A 20692-nucleotide genomic window follows, 5' to 3' on the forward strand; every position below is an offset into this window, starting at 1 on the left:
ACCATACTCAGATTTCACAGGTCATAACAGATAGCACCACTGGCTCAATGACATGAGTTTGAGTCAACTCCGGGAGCTGGCAATGGACAGGGAGGCCTGGCATGCTGCAGTCCATGGGGTCGCAAGGAGTTGGACACGACTGAGCGACTGAACTGAACTGAATTGTCTGCATAATGGTTGATTTAAGAGTGCAGGCTCTAAAGCCAGACAAACTTTTCACAAATTTTCAGCTAATCTTAATGAATTCAAGGGGGAAAAAAAAAAGTCACTCAGTCGTATTCGATTTTCTGGGACCCCATGTACTGTTTGTTGCCTGCCAGGCTCCTCTGTCTATGGAATTCTCCAGGCAAGAATACTGGAGTGCTAATTCCAATATATGTACGTAGCAAATAATAAGTAATACAACACAGCTAGGAAATTGCAAATACAAATAATGTACTTTCTAGTCAAAGTAGTTAACTTGTTTTCCCTGCAAGCTCAAATCTAAAGAACATTCAGAGATCCTTCATTCGATTACTGCAGGCCCAGCATTAACAACTCTGTATTCATACAGCAACACTGCGATGAAAACGGTTCCAATGAATTCCTAAGAAAAGTCAAGTCCCACTCTAAAGAGAGATGCATGTTAACAGCAGTTTGTATTACTCACTTTTTAAAAATGCTTAAGATTTTGAAGGCCTTATATAAAATATTATTTCTGAATCAAAGACCAACATACACACACAACTGCAAATTCTCTTTGAAAATAAGATGTCAGGAGAAAGAAAAAGAAGTACAAGACAAAGAAGGTAAATGACTTTCTGAATTAAAGATGCCCCTGGGTATGAAATTCACAGCGGTTAGACAGTCAAGATACAGAAAAGTAATCATTTAACAACAATAAAAAAGACTAGCAAGTTCTGGTTAACAGTCACTTTTTAAAAGAGGAAACGGAAAGCCGCTTAGGATTCCAGATAATTCAAAACACAGAGCTGGGGCGGGGCAGAGTTATTTAACATTAAGGTAAAATACTTTGTTGAGAATGTTTGCTTCTCTGCAAAAACACATGCTTAAGTCTCTCTCAGTTTGGGTACATCATTTCATGACACACAAGGAAGGTTTTCCATTTATCATTTGAAATGCTTGTCAGCAAAAGGACTTAATAAAAACTCTTCATTTTAATGTTCTCCCACTGGAAAGCTCTCAACAACGCTATTATTGATAGGAATCTAGAATATACAGAATGTCCTTTAGATGTTTAAAAGGGATTAGCCATTTTACATATTACATATTAAATTAAGAGTTACGCTTTAGCCCATTTTCCACGTATTTTTCTAGAATTTAAATTACCAAGTGGACGCTCAGCTTGGACACCTTGTTCCATCTGTATGCTTTATAAATAAGGAGGTAATACATTTAAGAATACCACCAGTCTTCAAGTTCTGGTTGAAGTTTTCTGGAATGTGGTTCTTTTGCTATGCGTCTTACACTTTTAAATTGGTAACATCAGAATAATAAACATTAGAAGAACAAATCTCAAAAGATCTGAGGAAGAGAATGCAGCAGACTACACAGGAGACAAGGATACATAAGAGAGCTTGTAAAAGCTCTAAGACCATGGCCTCCAGAGCAGAGAGCCTGGGTTTGAAGTCCAGCTCTCAGGTATTTCAGCTAAGTGACCTTGGGTAGGCAACTCAAACCATCTGCCTTGGGTTTATCATTGTAAGTGTGTAAATGTGTAAAGTAGGGATAACAAAAACATGTGTATTTCACAGGGGATTAAATGAATTAATACATGTAAGGCTCTTGGAAGAGGGTCATGAATTGTACTTTACTGGTGGGTGGAGAGGTTTGAGGAGGGGTGGTTTGTGGTGGTACTGCATTATTTACCTAAGAGATGATCTTGAATAAGATTATAGTAGCTTAAATTTTACAAAGTTGGTAAGCATAAGCCTAACTGGTGCTAAAAATCCTAAAACAACAGATTTTATATAGAAAAGATGGATCTGGCTTCTTTAAAAATGAATTTCTCTTAATAAATGTTTATCCAAAAATTACCATTAATAATTATCAATAAATATGGGAGAGAAAATTCTTACAAATCATCTTCTTTCTTGACAAAAAGGTACTCTAAAAGCCCCATCTCCAATAAGCTCCTGAAACATAATGTTTTACCTAGCTATAGAATCTTAATTCTTTATTTTTATTTTATGCAGTTTACAAAATATATGAGTTGATTTATCACTGGTCCATGTTACTTGCCCCAATATAAAGACATCTGACTCTATGCTGCTTCTCAAAAAATAAAATTTTGTCTTCTTCCGATGTCAGATACAGAACCCTACTCTCAGACTGAATCAAATTATTTAATTTTGTTTTTATATGAAGAATATACATTAATGATATAAAGATCAAGATTATTCATGAGATCTAACAGAGAAATCTCAACAGAAATAGTAACACCACCATGACCTTTAAAAATACCTTCCTGAGATTTCTCTAGAAACAAATGGGTTGTTCCTAAATTAAGCCATCTTTTCAGAAAATCAATCTGCTGTCCTGAGAATAGCTTTATTGATTTAAATGCTTACTGAAAGAATTCAATATGACAGAGTATCTGCCTGGATACACAGTGAAGTCGTTCAGTCATGTACGACTCTTTGAGACCCCATGGACTGTAGCCTACCAGGCTTCTCAGTCCATGGGATTTTCCAGGCAAGAGTACTGGAGTGGGTTGCTATTTCCTTCTCCAGGGGATCTTCCCGACCCAGGAATCAAACCTGGGTCTCCCGCATTGTAGGCAGACGCTTTACCCTCTGAGCCACCAGGGAAGCCCTGGGCCCGGATACATAATGTCCACCTAAAATGTAATAAACAAGCCCTATGGTTTTAGTTAGGGTGTATTTTATTTGCTGGTCAAGTTGCTTACTCATCATCTGGTGTTATTACAGGCCATCTTACCCACTGTAAAATCATGTTTCAGCTGTTATAATAACAATTAAACTCTTCCAATATAAAATAATAACCAGGTCAAACAGAAATCACTTAACACAGACCCCATCTTCTAAACCTACCTGGGATTTATCTTGTTCAAGTCTTTTCTTCTGTCTGACGATGTCTTCGAGGTGATACACTGACCTGGCTACAACTGGGTCAATGTCAAACAAATCGTGTGACGTCAGCGAAGTTTCTTGCCGGAGCATCCATTTATAAAAAGGTAAGCCCAGGGGAAGGTCCACCTAAAAGAGAAGATGCAAATGCTGTAGTCACATTAAGCTTCTAACAGTGCCTCCATGGGAGAAGGCGATGGCACCCCACTTCAGTACTCTTGCCTGGAAAATCCCATGGATGGAGGAGCCTGGTAGGCTGCACTCCATGAGGTCTCTAAGAGTTGGACACGACTGAGCAACTTCACTTTGACTTTTCACTTTCATGCATTGGAGAAGGAAATGGCAACCCACTCCAGTGTTCTTGCCTGGAGAATCCCAGGGATGGGGGAGCCTGGTGGGCTGCCGTCTATGGGGTCGCACAGAGTCGGACACGACTGAAGCAACTTAGCAGCAGCAGCAGCGCCTCCATTCTTTAAATGACACTCCAAGAAGTCATTTTAAAAGGTGAAGTAATCCCCGGGGGGCGGGGGTGAAGACGACAAATTTAAAAGCTGTTTCTCTTATTACATAAAACTGTCCCCATTTAAACTCAATCTGGGGCCCTGACAGTGAAAAAAAAACTGAATACTAAAGATTTCTATTTAAACACTGACCCTAAAAAGGAAGCGTTCAACGATGGACGTATATTCTCCATAAGGACCTCAACACCAAGAGATGTTCAGAGGCAGCTTACTCTATTTTGGACCAAGTGAACATAATTCTACTTTAGCCTGTATTACCGCACATTCAGAAACAAGAATTTTAAAGAAACAATTAGTTGTAATTAAAATGAAACTTCAAAAATAATTAACAGCTCATTTTTTTCAACCAGGATCCCCCAGAGATCAAGCCACCCTTGATTCTCTGAACCTCTGCTACCACAGAAGTGGTCCACAGACTGGCATCTGGGTATCACCTGGATGCTGGTAAGGAAATGTGGAAACCTAGGCCTGACCCATGAGCTGCTGAACCAAAACTGGATTTTCAAAGAAATTCTCCAAGCAATTCATGTGCACATTAACATTTGTGAAAGCGCTCTCTTAAAATACAGCATTAAGTGTAGGGGATTAAGGGACTGGTGTAGAACAGAAGTATAACAGAACTGAAGAAAAACAACTCTAAACTTACCAATCTGAAATCCATGATAGCCTTGGCCATTAGTTTTCCTAAGAAGCGAAACTTCATTTTAACCTTTGCGATATGAGCTGGCTTAGCTGTCCTACCAAAGGGAAGTGCAAACAGGCCTTGGAGGTTTTGAATATACTTGGTCCCTTCTTGGCTTCCTATAAAACGAGTAAATCATCAAACTTTAGGTGTCATTTCACAAAATAAGGCAAAACCCGGTAATTAAGAACATTTAAGAAATTCAGTATTCTCAGGATCAGTCAGTAGATCACAGAATGAAGTCCTCTGGAGATGGAAGGGCCTCTCTTGTTGGATAAATGAGAAAACAAAGGTGAAAAGAAATGTCAGAGGTCCTGGCCCGCCACTGTAAGCTAAACATATATAATGAATTGTTATGGGCCCTTTCCCTGATAATGACAAACCGACACACTCACAAATGAGTTATTTACCTTTTGGATTGCTAAGAGTTACTTCTTCCCCTCTCCAGAGACCCAAGTCAGCTCTCTGCAGTTCCTGAGATACAAGTGCATAAAACTCCAGTGTAGGCCCAAGACCTGTGCCAACCTACAGAGGAAAAAAAGCAGGACAAGGGAAAGTTTACAATCTGTGCTGTCCCCTTTTTTAACCTGCTGACCTTTTGGCAAAGTCGATACTAATAGCAATTGTTTATCAGGATATATTCAAGCCTACCCCCCAAACTGTTGTCTTCCCTCAGTCCTGGTCACCTAGATGGAGAGCCCTTTATCACTTCCCACTCCTTGTGGCCCCAACATTTAAATTGTATGGTTTAAGTTCGTACACTGACAAGATTAGTCTTGTAGCCTCATGCCCTGGCCTCAGGGATAGATGGCAGTGTCTCGAAGGGATCCCCTTCCCTTCTCTCTTTGTGAACTGTTCCCCTGGTCCAAGAACAGTTTCCATGTCCACTCTGCAGCAGAAGCCTCTGTAGCTTTCCAGTTACCCTGCTCCTTTTTCAGAACTTACATTCTGGCTGCAAAAGGACTCATCACCTTACACTGCCATGATTTCACTCTATGCTAATGGCGTACCTCACCTGGGTTAACTTTAGTTCACCTTGTATCCTTTATAGTGCCTGGGAACATATTAGCCATTTAACAGAGGTTGCTGAATAAAATACACATAAAAACATGAAGGTCTGAACCCACATCAGCACCCACAGGGCTAACTCAGAGTGTGTTGGTGCTGCTTCAGATCCGGGGTGCCCTGGAGTCTCCCAAGAGCCGGGATACATACATGGGAGTGGCATGCCTTGGAGAGTCTGATTTGGGAGGTCTGATTTACAGCCTGGGCACTGATATTTTTAAACAAGCTCCAAAGGGGGAGCACTGAGTAAAAACCCCTGCTCCATGCGACACATGATCCTGGCAGTCATCATTAACTTTCATGTCCTATGTGCTTACACCATAAATCAGATATACAACTAATGATAAGTTAATACCATAATTTATAAGCTTATTCTGTTTATAAGCTTATTCTAACCACAGTCCTGTTAGGAAGGTTCTATTTCACTTACTGATTACTAGTAAATAATGGGCATTATCGTACCATTAACATGGTTACTTTTTTAAAGGCACCCCCACTAGCTTAGATCTAGTCCACTGAGTAAGTGTAACTTTCTAAACAGCCACCTGCTTGGACCTGGCAATGCTTCCTGCCCCAGCTCACATCAGTCAGTACATAGTTTTAACTGCTATCAGCATTTACCTCCTGTTGCAACCAAAGCCTTGGAGCCATCCATGGCTCTTTCCCTTCTTGCATCCCATGTAACAACCCTCCATTAAACACTGGAAACCCCATCTTTAAAATCTGTGCTAAACTGGTAACCAAAGGATCTCTCATCTAGCCCAGTGCTGGAGCCTGCTAAGTGGTCTCTTGCGTCTCTACACCTCACATCCTACTCGAACAGCTCGAGAGTGATCCTCATACAGCCCAAGTTCACGTCATTCCTCCATGCCCTCCAAAGGCTCCCCATATCTCATTCAAGCAGAAGCTCAGATTCTGAGCTCGGCCTGCACGTCCTGTGTGACCCCTTGACACCTTCTAGCTAGCGTCATCCTTCAGCAGGACAAGAATTCTGCCTCAGGGCTTTTTGCTTCACTTTTCTTTTGCTAAGAGATAGTCTTTCCCCTAGATAGTAATGCTTGTGGTGGTTTAGTTTCTAACTTGTGTCTGACTCTTCTGACCCCAAGGACTGTAGCCCACAAGGTTCTTCTGTCCATGGGATTTTCCAGACAAGACTATTGGAGTGGGTTGCCATTTCCTTCTCCAGGGAATCTTGCCAAAGCAGGGATCAAACCCTTATCTCCTGCACTGCATGTGAATTCTTCATACCTCTAAGCCACCAGGGAAGTAACAGTACTGGCTGTTGCTCAAGTGTCAACTTACACCATCCTACCCCCGCCCCCATCATGCTCTTATTTTGCTTTAGTTTTCTTCAGCACACATCCTAACATATATATGTGCACCTGAGTGAGTGAGTGTGTATTGGCCTTCCCAAACTAAAAGCTCTGTGACAGTAAGGACTTTGTCTCTTTTGTCAGCTCTGGAGAAAGGTGGGAAAAGGCAGCAAAGAAAAAAACTGCATTAACACCTGGCGTCCACCAGATGGTGCTTTAAAGCAATTATCCCTATCTCCTTTCAGCATAATTACCCCAGGCTAAACAGAAATCATAGATCAAAGCAGCCTATTTTCTTCATCCCAATATTGTTATTTCTAACAGGAAAACAGACTCAACTTAAAATATTAAATGACATGGGAATCACTGCATCCACCTTCATTCTAGCAAGTCTCTGCGAGAGAGGAAGGACCAGGGCACAGCTGCTCTGACAAGTCACCCTCCACTGGGTGACCAACAACCCTCCAGACCAACCGAACCTTTTCAGGGATTTTCATCCTGCCCAGCCGCTTCTTAAAAAAAAAAAAAAAAAAGCAGATATTCTGGTTTTGCATAATCAGTTTTTAAATGAATGTGGAGGTAACAAAACTTGCCAATCTCAAAATGTTTCTTTGGCATGTGGATCACTTACAGCGGAGAACAATCAAGGCCCAAAAGACGGAGAAGAAACTTTGACTCACTCGCTAACTGCCTAGAAGAATTAGACAAAGGGCCTGTCCCCAGAATAGAGCTATCACCAGTGGCATCTGCAAAGAATACAGGCCAGAGACGGCCAGGGACAGTTTGGGGGGTGGGGCGGCGGGGGACAGAGCTTTGAGAGCAGAGTCCACTCTTGGGTCCCATTGTCGCTGCCTGGCCCAGCAAATATTTATTTACGAAACATCTGCTCCATGTGAATTGCCTTCCTCTCCTTTGAAGTCTGAAACCACTACCCCCACATCCTCTTTTGTCTTTGGGCTAAAGGTGGTATTTAAGATGAGAACTTTGACCATTTTGATGAGTTAAGAGTCTGTTTCATTTTTTCCTGTAATCTGTCCCATGCCAATTTTGTAGACCAACCAGAAGAATCTAGAAGGGTAGAGGAAAATGTCTTCCTCTCCAACAGGCAGGAAAAACATAAAGGTCTAAAAACAAACACTGAAAAACAAAAACAGTTTGACAACTCTCTTATTTGAAATTTTCAAAGTCTTTTTCTTTCCAAAATTAAAGCTTATATACTGCTGCTAAGTCACTTCAGTCGTGTCAGACTCTGTGCGACCCCATAGACGGCAGCCCACCAGGCTCCCCCATCCCTGGGATTCTCCAGGCAAGAACACTGGAGTGGGTTGCCATTTCCTTCTCCAGTGCATGCAAGTGAAAAGTGAAAGTGAAGTCGCTCAGTCGTGTCCGACTCTTAGCGACCCCATGGACTGCAGCCCACCAGGCTCCTCCGTCCATGGGATTTTCCAGGCAAGAGTACTGGAGTGGGGTGCCATTGCCTTCTCCAGCTTATATACTAACATATATTACTACCATGTGACAGATAATGTGCTTTTTATATTTTAGCTCATTTAATCATTTTAACAACATAATGGGGTAGGTACATTTATTGTGCCCTTTGCTGGGTTATCACTGGGGAGTTTACATAACTTGCCCAACTTCATATAGTCAGTAAGTGGCAGCACCAGACTTGCCAGTCTAGGCTCCTAACCTTTCACTGTTGGGGCGGCTGGGTCACCTGTAGCTTCAAATCCTGGGCTTGGGTGGTTTGCTGAGCCCAGAGACTGGCTTAGTTCCTCCCTGGCTTACCAGTCATCTCTATTTGATAATGGAGCCCATTTCGTTTTGACATTTTAGATCAAGTTTCTTCTAGAGCTAGTGAGAAAGACTTCCTAACAGCCACCAGCTGACTTAAACGGTTGAATATGACTTATAACCTGATGCCCTGGGCACATATGAAGCCAGCACCTCTCCCAACTCCTCTTTCCCAACGAAGCCAGCTCACAGACTCTTTGCTTCCAGAATCATCAGGTGAGACTCATTAATGAAAATCATAAAATTATGATTTCTCTATCAGTAATTCAATCCTGTCCCCTGGAATAATCAGTGTGATGCTATTCTGAACCTGTTTAGGACTCATGTAAGATGCAACCTGAAGAGAGGCATTAAGGATGAGAGAGAAAGGACACTCATGCCTGGTGAGAGGAAAATACGGAGTTAAAAAACATAGACAAGGCATGTTTAAATAACCAAGCAGACCAAGCTGACTAGGGCAAAGATCTTACAGTTTTATAAATAAGAAATCTGGGTTTGTAAACAATTAAGTACTGTATCTCTTCAGTCTGGCAGATTACAGTTTGTGGGGTTGCAGAGAGTTGGACACGACTGAGTGACTGAGTAAGCTAGCAATCAGTATAATGGAACATTATATGTTATGTTCATGAGTTTTAGAAATCTAAAGACTTAAGTTTTGTCCTAAAGAAAAAAAAATTAAGGGAAAGAGAAAGGAAAGCATCCTCAGGAGACTCAATACTTCTGGGTCAAAGTAGACAGAAAATCATTATTTCTGTCAAAATCTGATTATTTCTGTCAAAATCAGTGAGCCTCTGGTGCACTGGCCTGGCTGTTTAAAAACATCTCAAAAGAAACAAAAGACAAAGATTAGAAAGAAAAGTTGTCTTTTTTCATTGATGACATGACGGTCTCCAACATGGATCACAGCTCACACCTACTGCCTGCTTTGTACAGTCTGTAAACTAAGAACGAGTTTACAATAATAAAAATTCTTGAACAATATCTCATCATGTGTAAAAATTACATGACTTCAAATTTCAGTGACCACAAATAAAGTTTCACTGACACAAGGCCACGCTTGTTTCATGTCTGCATTGTGCAGGGCCATGTTCACCTACCAAGGCAGAGCTGAGGTATTCTGATGAAGATCCAAGGGCCCACAAGTCTGAAATATTTATTTTCTTGCTCTTTATAGAGAAGTTGCCCAAGCCCTGTATCTACAATCCTCCCAAATGATTTAGAAATTTCTAGAACCAATAAGTTTATCAAGGTCACAGGAAACAAAGTCAAGGTGAATAAAGGCTGGGGACTGACTGTAAAATGGTCGAAAAGACCTTTTTGTGGTGATGGGATTTTATTCTTTATCTTGATGTGGTAGTGGTTATAGACCGCATACATCTATCAATTTTCAGAACTGTGTAACTTAATGATAAAAGAGTGAATTTATATGAGTTGTAGCTCAGTAAACAGTAGTTGGAAGATTTTGAAAGTTATATTTAAAATCTTTCACTTCATCAACCTAAACAAACACTTGCTTTTTTGCCAGGGGAAAAAACCCCAGTCTTTCATTATACGATGTAACCTCAAAAAAATGGAGAACTTGGAACAAATCACTGAAGGGAAAACAGACTAAATCTCAGGTTCTGAGATAAATTTCCCAATCATCTTTTAGAACTTCACAGGACCAAGAAACTCCAGTGCCATCTTGTCACAAGCACAAGTCAACAGCCTCCTAAGCTCACCTCATTTTCATACTGGATTTCTAACATGGCCCGTGAGCTGCCAAGATCCTGCATCACAGACTCCGCTTGTTTCAGCAGCTCCTCTCTGTTCACAGTACGCTGCAAAAGCAAGTACAAATGTGAGGAGATTTTAATAAACACATGGCATTTCTCTCGGTGGGGGGGGGAAGGAATCAACTGTTAAAAATTATTTCTTAAAAAAGCACACCTGAAAATGTTTAAGATACAGCTGCAGTGCTACAAACATAAACAACATCCTGCTATCGTGAAGAAATGCTGAGTGTAATTACTATCTTGAGCACATGGGATATTCAGAAAATTCAAGATGGTAAAGGAAGGATCTCTGTAACCTTCTCAAACATCAATGGAATTCAGAGCTGTGGCTCCACAAAGTCTCGCTGGGTACATTTGCTGATGATGGAGAAGTAACATGCAGGTGATAGCTGAGCAGCAGACCGCCTGGCTCTGACCTGCAGAGATCCTACAAGCACTACTGCAAACATCTACTGAGGATTCATGGCGCCAAGAAAGGTACTGACAGACTCCCAAATTCTACCATTGCTTTGTGTTTCAGAATGATAAATGATACGAACAAAGACAGGATTTAAAAAATGTTTTTCTGTTTCACTTCTCATTCCTCCCAATCCCCCCTCTTTAAGGCCATCACTAATGGCTTTCATGGAGCCATTCTGGAGACAGACATTCTTATTACAAAGACAGACTTGAATAGGACTCCTCAGCAAGAAAGAAACAGATGAACACACAAGTCCTGAGGAAAAGGCAGTGCAGTGTGGGAAGTGCAGGACAGGTCTTGGATGGAAACAGCCCAGGGCTATGTGGTTTAGAGCTATCAATGTGAGGCCAGGATTAGAAGCACAAAAAAATGAAGTCAGCAACACAAGGGCTGACTGGCTTAGACACATGAACACATCAGGGATGTGATGTATCTCTTCTGATTGAACTGATTCACCAAGGGAATGATGTGGATTTGATTAATTCTACCTACAGCATAAAGGCATCAGTTATAAAAGGGAGACAGAGTTCATAATTTAGAAAGAAAAGAAAGTCTCAATTAAAGAACACAGATGATGTTTTTCTGTTTGGAGACTAAAAGAGAAAAACAATCATAAAAATCATTATAGAAACTGAGGATGGGAGAGGACTCTTACTGGAGTAAAGAAGAATCTCAAGAGATTCTAAGACATTGACAGGAAAATATGGAGAACACATTTGGATAAGAAGAAAACCAAAGACTATGACTAAGGTAGGTCCATGAATCAAGCTCCATGTTAGATCTATGAATCAAGGCAAACTGGAAGTGGTCAAACAGGATATGTCAAGAGTGAACATCAACATTTTGGAACTGGCAAACTAAAATGGACTGGAATGACTAAATTTAACTCAGAAGACCATTACATCTATGACTGTGGGCAAGAATCCCTTAGAAGAAATGGAGTAGCCATCATGGTCAACAAAAGAGTCCGAAATGCAGTACTTGGATGTAATCTCAAAAACAAGAGAATGATCTCTGTTCGTTTCCAAGGCACACCATTCAATATCACAGTAATCCAAGTCTATGCCTCAACCAGTAATGCCGAAGAAGCTGAAGTTGAATGGTTCTATGAAGATCTACAAGACCTTCTAGAACTAACACCCCAAAAAGATGTCCTTTTCATTATAGGGGACTGGAATGCAAAAGTAGGAAGTCAAGAGATACCTGGAGTACGAAGCAGGGAAAAGGCTAACAGTGTTTTCCCAAGAGAACACACTGGTCATAACAAACACCCTCTTCCAGCAACATAGAAGACTCTACATATGTACATCACCAGATGGTCAATATGGAAATCAGACTGACTACATTCTTTGCAGCCAAAGACAGAGAAGCTCTATACAGTCAGCAAAAACAAGACTGGGAACTGACTGTGGCTAAGATCATGAACTCCTTATTACCAAATCTAGACTTAAATTGAAGAAGGTAGGGAAAACCACTAGACTATTCAGGTATGACCTAAATCAAATCCCTTACGATTATACAGCGGACGTGACAAATAGATTCAAGGGATTAGATCTGATAGACAGAGTGCCTAAAGAACTATGGTCAGAGGTTCATGGCGTTGTATAGGAGGCAGCGATCAAGATCATCCACAAGCAAACGAAATGCCAAAAAGGCAAAATGGCTGTCTGAGGAGGCCTTACAAACAGCTGAGAAAAGAAAAGAGGTAAAAGGCAAAGGAGAAAAGGAAAGACATACCCATTTGAATGGAGAGTTCCAAAGAATAGCAGGGAGAGATAAGAAAGCCTTCCTCAGTGATCAATGCAAAAAAATAGAGGAAAACAATAGAATGGGAAAGACTTGAAATCTCTTCAAGAAAATTAGAGATACCAAGGGAACAGTTCATGCAAAGATGGGCACAATAAAGGACAGAAATGGTATGGACCTAACAGAAACAGAAGATATTAAGAAGAGGTGGCAAGAATACACAGAAGAACTATGCAAAAAAGATCTTCATGATCCAGATAACCACAATGGTGTGATCAGTCACCTAGAGCCAGACATCCTGGAATACGAAGTCAAGTGGGCCTTAGGAAGCATCACTACAAACAAAGCTAGTGGAGGCAATGGAATTCCAGTTGAGCTATTTCAAATCCTAAAAGACGATGATGTGAAAGTGCTGCACTCAATATGCCAGCAAATCTGGAAAACTCAGCAGTGGCCATGGGACTGGAAAAAGTCAGTTTTCATTCCAATCCCAAAGAAAGGCAATGCCAAAGAATGTTCAAACTACTGCACAGTTGCACTCTTCTCACATGCTAGCAAAGTAATGCTCAAAATTCTCCAACAGGCTTCAGCAGTACGTGAACCATGAACTTCCAGATGTTCAAGCTGGATTTAGAAAAGGCAGAGGAACCAGAGATCAAATTGACAACATCTGTTGGATCACTGACAAAACAAGAGAGTTCCAGAAAAACATCTACTTCTGCTTTATTGACTACGCCAAAGCCTTGGACTGTGTGGATCACAACAAACTGTAGAAAATGCTTCAAGCGATGGGAATACCCAACCACCTGACGTGCCTCCTGAGAAATCTGTATGCCGGTCAAGAAGCAACAGTTAGAACTGGACATGGAACAACAGACTGCTTCCAAATCAAGAAAAGAGTACATCAAAGCTGTATATTGTTACCCTGCTTATTAAACTGTAGGCAGAGTACATCATGAGACATGCTGGGCTGGATGAAGCACAAGCTGGAATCAAGACTTCTGGGAGAAATATCAATAACCTCAGATATGCAGATGATACCACCCTTATGGCAGAAAGAGCCTCTTGATGAAAGTGAAAGAGGAGAGTGAAATAGCTGGCTTAAAGCTCAACATTCACAGGACTAAGATGATGGCATCCGGTCCCATCACTTCATGGCAAATAGATATGGAAACAGTGACAAACTATTTTGGGGGGCTCCAAAATCACTGCAGGTGGTAACTGCAGCTATGAAATTAAAAGACACTTGCTCCTTGAAAGAAAAGTTATGACCAACCTAGACAGCATATTAAAAAGCAGAGAGAGACATTACTTTGCCAACAAAGGTGTGACTAGTCAAAGCTATGGTTTTTCCAGTAGTCATGTGAGAGCTATACAGAAAGCTGAGTACTGAAGACTTGATGCTTTTGAACTGTGGTGTTAAAGAAGACTCTTGAGAGTCCCGTGGACTGCAAGGAGATCCAACCAGTCCATCCTAAAGGAAATCAGTCCTGAATATTCATTGGAAGGACTGACGATAAAGCTGAAACTCCAATACTTTGGCCACCTTAAGCGAAGAACTGACTCACTGGAAAAGACCCTGATGCTGGGAAAGATTGAAGGCAGGAGAGGAAGGGGACAACAGAGGATGAGATGGTTGGATGGCATCACTGACTCAATGGACATGAGTTTGAGTAAGCTCTGGGAACTGGTGACATGACAGGGAGGCCTGGCATGCTGTAGTCCATAGTGTCACAAATAGTTGAACATGACTGAACGACTGAACTCGTCTGTAAACCAACAGGGAGAATTAGATGCATCACACGTGTAGTTTTCCCACTATTTTAAAAGCTCAGTATGACTTAACTTTAAATACTTATGGGAGAAACTTACTTTTTTTCTGTCCAATCTAGGTGCAACTCTGCTATCTTGAGAATCAGACTGGTTGATCTCTGGGTTGGTATCAAGTAATCTTTGCATTGCTCGGTCCCGATCAAATGCAGTTACATAGAAAAGCATTTGCCGGGTATCAAAAGGGAAGAAAAATGGGCTGTAAAAAGATGTGATATAAATTTATTAACAGAATTAGAATCAGAACCCACTTAAAAATCCTATCTTAGAAACAACTTTTGATATGATACAGATTAATAATTACAATGTAATCAATAAAAATGGTCTACTCAAACTAATTTTGAATAATCTTCATAATTCTTGCATGAACTTTCTAAGTGATTTAGTAATAATATATTAAGCAGCCATTCACTATGAAATCTGAAATTCAACCACTAAGATCAAGTCCATCCAAGATCATCTTAAATCTACCCAACAATCTCTTAGTAAATATGTATAACATGATTTGCTCAGTTGCTCAGTCGTGTCTGACTCTTTGCGACCCCATGGACTGTAGCCTACCAGGCTCCTCCATCCATGGGATTTTCCAGGCAAGCATACTGGAGTGGGTTGACATTTCATGATTAGGGAAGGTTAAATTTTAAAATATAATCATCACTTCACCAGCCCACCCCATTTCACCATATACACACAAATAATGGTTTTACTAAACTTACGATTTTCCTCTTAGTTTTGGCATTTGTCAAGTCACTCAAAACTGCCAAGGCAGCTGGTGGTTTTTAAAAAAATGAATGCTGCAGTAACATAGGCCTTGCTACCTCCTGATACACGATTTTGGAAGATCTTGACACAGAGCTGCCAAGAGCATTTCTTAGGGCTTCCCTGGTGGCTCAGAGGGTAAAGTGACTGCCTGCAATTCAGGAGACCTGGGTTTGATCCCTGGGTCAGGAAGATCCCCTGGAGAAGGAAATGGCAACCCACTTCAGTATTCTTGCCTGGAAAATCCCATGGACAGAGAAGCCTGGCAGACTACAGTCCATGGAATCGCAAAGAGTTGGACACGACTGAGTGACTTCACTTAAACATTCAGTATCCATCCTGTCCAATATGGAAATTCAGGCAAGGATGTGAAGAATGTGACTAGAAAACTCAATTTTCTTTCATTTTAATTCATCTAAATGTAAATACAGCCACATTTGGCTATGGTTACTGCATTCACCAGTGTAGTCCTATTGTCTCTGAGAATGTAGGTCTGGACCCAAAGAGGCTTGGCAAATCAACCAACTCCACCTTTGGTTTCCAATTTTATGATGGACAACAGTCGAATCTCTTTGGTCAAATATCCTTTTTTTCTTTCCTATTTCACATATAAAGACACTATCAAGTAGACCCAGGACTGGCCCCAGTTAACCCTGTCTGGCCACTAAAGTGACATCATTACGCTCAACTAACGACTATGCTTTTGTAACAAATTATGTTGTGTTACTGACATAAATGGTAACACTCTCAAGCCCACCAGGACAGAAGTGATTGTCTTACCAGGTTTTTCCTAGTTCAGTGAGCCATGTAGGGATGTTTCCTGTCATGATTACCAAAGGATCTTGAAGCTGCCTATTTGCTTTTGCTGTCAACTTACTGTTAATAAATTCACTAGTTGGGATAATCTCCTTGCACATTGCATTCTGTAAAAAAAAAAAAAAAAAGAAAGAAAGTCTGTTATGTAGTAAAACATGAGGATTATGTTTCTGTTCATCTCCTTTATCCCCAAATACGTACACAGAGTGCTTAGATATCCCCTGCTGGCTTCTAACATACAGCTTCCCGTTGGTATGTCCCAACCCAAACAACAATTTTTACAATGCATAGCTGAAACATCCCAAACCCCACAGGCCGCTGGCACTAGCTCAGCCATGGACACACTAGCTGATGTTTCAAGCAAGGCCAACTCCCCTTCATTCTTCCCTCCATTATTTTTATGTATTGAAGACAGCATTCAACTTTTGCCTGACCTCATATACATCTTGAATAAATGGACTTTAAGCTAAACGTACCTAAAGATTTAATTACAATAAATTAATGTTCAATTCTTACTTTGTTGCTTGATTTCACAAATTATACCTAGAGAATAATTTATGAGTCTGCCAAGAGAACTAATCCAAGAACATGGGGTGGGGGCAGGGAGGGAGAAGCTCCGCTGACAAGTACACTGCAAGTCACTGGGCTGGGATTCCCGCTATTTGGCTGAATCACTGTTTTTCTTTCTAGTACAACAGGAAATTGATCAACCACTAGACAGAAACTATGAGATAACATGTTATGACAATACAACAGGAAAACTTCAAAAGTAGGCAGCATTACTCACATCATACAAGTAATACCAGTATCTACTGACGGCGTGTAAAACTCTTAAAAGAAGAATTACATCTAATGACGGGTCTTCAAAAGTTATATTTTCGGGTGCTGTGGGTATGAGGTAAACTTCTAAAGGATTTGATACGGATGGGCACACTCCATCTAGAGGGCAAAAGTTCAAAGTTAAGTGCTGATCAAAGTTAGAAAGTTATAGCTAATGGAGCCAGCATCATCTCTTTGTGCCTAAAACAGTGACCACAAGTGATTAAGGTTTAACGCTCAGTATCTTATTAGTATAGTAAGTACTGATAGCTTAAACATTTCTTTCTCCTTATCTTATAAATAAATCATCCAGGCTTAGGAAAATTTCACTTTTCCTCCCATACCAATACACTATAGAGAAAAACTGACTCCTTTGTATTTCCTCTTTACACTAGAAAAACAGTTAACAAGAAAATGGCCATAGAGGAGTAAAGACAAAATATTTACATTCACAGTTATAGATATTTCCTGGATTTTTTAATATCCAGTTTAAAATGACCATATAAAACAAACACTAGCAAGTTTTAAGGACATGACAGAATGTGACAGTTTCAAGTAGGAGCTGAGATTCCTTTGCTGTTAGATCTCACAAATAGCAATTTAAAAAAAAGACTGAGCTGTTATCATTTACTTTTACCAAGCAAAGAAATTAAAAAGTACAACATGATCACTGCATAAAAGGGCAATTTTTTAATATTGAAAACACAGAGACAAATATCTCAAAATAAAGACCATCTTATGTTGAAAAAAAACTTAGTTCTATGAAAAACTAAATTGCTATGATCACTTATTTCTGTAGACCCGGGAAATTTCAACATCACCAGTGACTGGAAACCCCTGATAGGGAGTGGTCCCCCAGGAAAGCAGCCTATCAGTAAGGCATGGTTACCATCATATTAAAAAAGGGTGGGAAATGAGCAAAATCAGACTGGAAGGAAATACTACAAAGAAAGGTAAGTCAACTGGGAGGTGTCAACTACTTTCGGTAGTCATTTTATATCCTGGCAAAACTTTCTATTGCTTTTATAACTGTTAGATCATACTATTATAACAAGTAACAATAAAAGCTAAGGGACACCCTGCCAATGACCAGTCTCTTCTTTAGTGAATATGTTCTACTAATGAAATTTGCTTTTGATTTCATGAAAAAGTTTTTCCCAATATTCTCTGAAAATAAGGTTTCACACGGTTCAATTTAAAGCAACCAAGTGTTTGTAGTAATTTACATCTTTATAAATTATACATAAAGCTTTTACTACTAGATATAAAACACTGTTAAAACCTTGAGGGCAGGAAGTCTACTGCCCCACAGCAGTGGCAATCCACTGCCCCGTCGGCATCGCTCACCATTCCACAGCTCATCATGCTTTTTTGCATTTCTAGGGGAAGTTTTTGTTGGAGCTGTCTGGGCTCTTCCTCTTTTACCACCAACACAATCTTTATTACTTTCTTCGTCCTCTCGCACAGGTTTGTACCTAAAGTAATAGAGTGTGAAAACCAAAAGTAGATTTTAAAACTGCAAGTTATTCTTTAAGGCCAAAGTGCAAGCCACAGATACCACAGTTACCAGAACAACTCTCTGAGATCTAGCCACTCTCTCCCTAGTTGTGGATTTGGAGAAATGTCAGTGGGACTGCAAAGACCCCCCGAGACTACCATCCTAGGAGAGGCCAACTCCAAGGGCTGGTTCTGGGAAGAATCACTCTCTTTCAGTAAGTATGCAGACATTCATCAGCAACGTAGGAAACTGCACCCAAATGCCTCTAAGGGATAAAAGGTGCCAAACTTCCTACTACCTACAGGAACATCATCTTATGTTCTTTTCTGACTTATTTAAAGAATTGAAGCTACTAGAAAAGTAGAGACAAGTTATGATTATTTATTGCCCAAACACATTTTCATGTAGATTTAATGAGGAAGCTCACACACACACACACACACACACACACACACACACACACAAAGATGGAACGCTGAAAGTGGCTTTCAATAACAAACTACAGAATTCAGAGTCCATTCTCTCGTTATGCAAGCCAGCCAGTAATAGGAATTCCAAAACACACGAACACTGCTGATGAAAAACCAAAGACATTTTCAGACTTGCCATATCGTATGAGTTTTCGTCCAAATACCAGCTCTTCCTAGAGGATTGCTCTCGTCATCCGTGGACTCCCGTTCATCTTCAGCCTGTATACTGAACTGCCGTACTGCCTGATACACAGTCATGTTATACGGTAGCAAATGCTCCCCGATGTAAAACTGTAGCCTGTGTCTCACATTTCCGGAATTTAAGAACTGAGCAGCCTAAACAGAGCAAAAACAAAATCCTTTTAAGCTATCGGCCTCGAACTTTACACATTAAAACAGGGTGGGAATAGCACCCTACCAGAGATTCGTCTATTTCCTCGTCAGAACCATCGTCGTCACTGTCTTCGTCATCTTCTCTTACTCTTCCATACCCTAAGGACCCAAGAAGTCTGTTAAATTCCTGGCAATTTTGGGTGGCAAAGAAAAACCTATATATACGCTTGTTAAACTAACATACTCCTAGAAAAATATGTATATTACATTTTGATCTAATCATTCCTGGAAAAACATATATATTACCCTTTGATCTACAAAGCAGAAAGATCTAAGGAAACTGTCAGGTACAAAATGTCACATCTATTACATTACATTACAAAATGTCATTTCTATTACACCAGCATAAATTAAGCCATCACCCACCCAGTCATCCAAGCAAGCAGTCAACCCCTAAAAAAACTTAACATTTCTATATACTACATATAAAGTAAGTAATGAGCACACAAGTTCCTGATGCTAGGTTTTGACAAACACAGCAATGAACAGGGAGATAATTTATATATCCCTTAATGTTAATTTCATCCCAAATGTACACATAAACACACAATATACATATATAGAAAGTACCTCTAACTACAAGGTATCTCTCAATAGCCTGCACCAAAGCCAGGGGGTCAATCTTGACAGGTCCACCCTTCCACTGCTTCACATTTGCACAGTCTGGATGTCTTTGTAACTGGCATTTTAACTGATGTGTGTTGAAAAATTTTAAAGCCTGTGATCCTCTGTTGAGAGAGAAGCTCAAGATAATTTGTGAAAAAAAGTTATTCTATTATTTTCAAAATCAGCATACATTAATTAAAATAAAAGCATGATAATACAAACTCTGCATCTTCCTGGGGCACAAAGTAACTATGTAAATAGTACAGCCAGCAATTCCAAGTTACTGGAAAAGACTTATCATAAAACAGGATGTGCACACATGCATATGAGAACATTCAATCAACATTTCACCTCTGTCCCACCATGAACCTATGTGAGCAGAAATACCTCACCACTGAGAATGAATTATTTCCTCAGGATAAAAATTCCTGAACCATTTGAGCGTGCTCGTTTCTGCAATATTTTGCCATTACCTACTAAGTCCTATTTATTTAAAAACAAACAATAAACCCTCATTTTTTGCTTTCAAAGATTTCAGCTACAAAATTACTTTAAAAACTAACCTTTACATTTTACTTTGCTACAGTCTTTTGAGTGAAGCAGTTTGACAGCTACATCAGTCTACACCTGGTAATGATATTTAATTACTCATTTCTGAAAAGGTCTGGCAAGAGTAAGATACAGAGGAGTTTGAAATGCAGCTATGAGGTTTGATAAGGCATGCAAATAGGGGTATAAGAAAGAATATTCCATTATATTGATACATACATATGCAAATTCAGATAAAAATGAAAAAATGTTATGGTTTTCTCTTGTATGTATTAGAAAGTACCCCTTTAGCTCATAAAAATCTTCCAGGACAGTTTAATAATCAAAATTAAATACCACTCTATACATTAAGTTTCAAAGCAGGAAAAAACCTAGACAACACTGATCACTTCATTATTCAATATTGCATACCGTTTTAACTCAGTCAAAACTTTAAATATCTTTAAGACACACCAGACTATGTTTTTTAAAACCAAACTAATTTTTTAAGTTTTCCATGCTGCTAGC

The 20692-nt window shown here is 40.0% G+C and overlaps 1 protein-coding gene across 22 annotated transcripts in view; it reads right to left on the reverse strand.

The window, feature by feature from the left end:
* The window catches only part of TRIP12 (thyroid hormone receptor interactor 12), a 153748-nt gene that overhangs the window by 8457 nt on the left and 124599 nt on the right, over positions 1 to 20692 (reverse strand). For 16 of the 22 annotated variants that reach the window (XM_027515383.1, XM_027515553.1, XM_027515434.1 and 13 more), the window contains 11 exons: positions 19601 to 19773; positions 19056 to 19129; positions 18774 to 18973; positions 18017 to 18144; positions 16638 to 16789; positions 15815 to 15957; positions 14318 to 14474; positions 10186 to 10284; positions 4703 to 4817; positions 4257 to 4411; positions 3054 to 3218 (listed from right to left, as the gene is read on the reverse strand). In XM_027515383.1, coding sequence (XP_027371184.1) covers positions 3054 to 3218; positions 4257 to 4411; positions 4703 to 4817; positions 10186 to 10284; positions 14318 to 14474; positions 15815 to 15957; positions 16638 to 16789; positions 18017 to 18144; positions 18774 to 18973; positions 19056 to 19129; positions 19601 to 19773 — 1561 coding nt within the window. The remainder of the gene's footprint in view (positions 1 to 3053; positions 3219 to 4256; positions 4412 to 4702; positions 4818 to 10185; positions 10285 to 14317; positions 14475 to 15814; positions 15958 to 16637; positions 16790 to 18016; positions 18145 to 18773; positions 18974 to 19055; positions 19130 to 19600; positions 19774 to 20692) is intronic. The other 6 variants (XM_027515444.1, XM_027515453.1, XM_027515543.1 and 3 more) reach the window with 1 other exon arrangement.

Source organism: Bos indicus x Bos taurus, chromosome 2, assembly GCF_003369695.1.
Source record: "Bos indicus x Bos taurus breed Angus x Brahman F1 hybrid chromosome 2, Bos_hybrid_MaternalHap_v2.0, whole genome shotgun sequence".
Taxonomy (NCBI): Eukaryota; Metazoa; Chordata; class Mammalia; order Artiodactyla; family Bovidae; genus Bos; species Bos indicus x Bos taurus.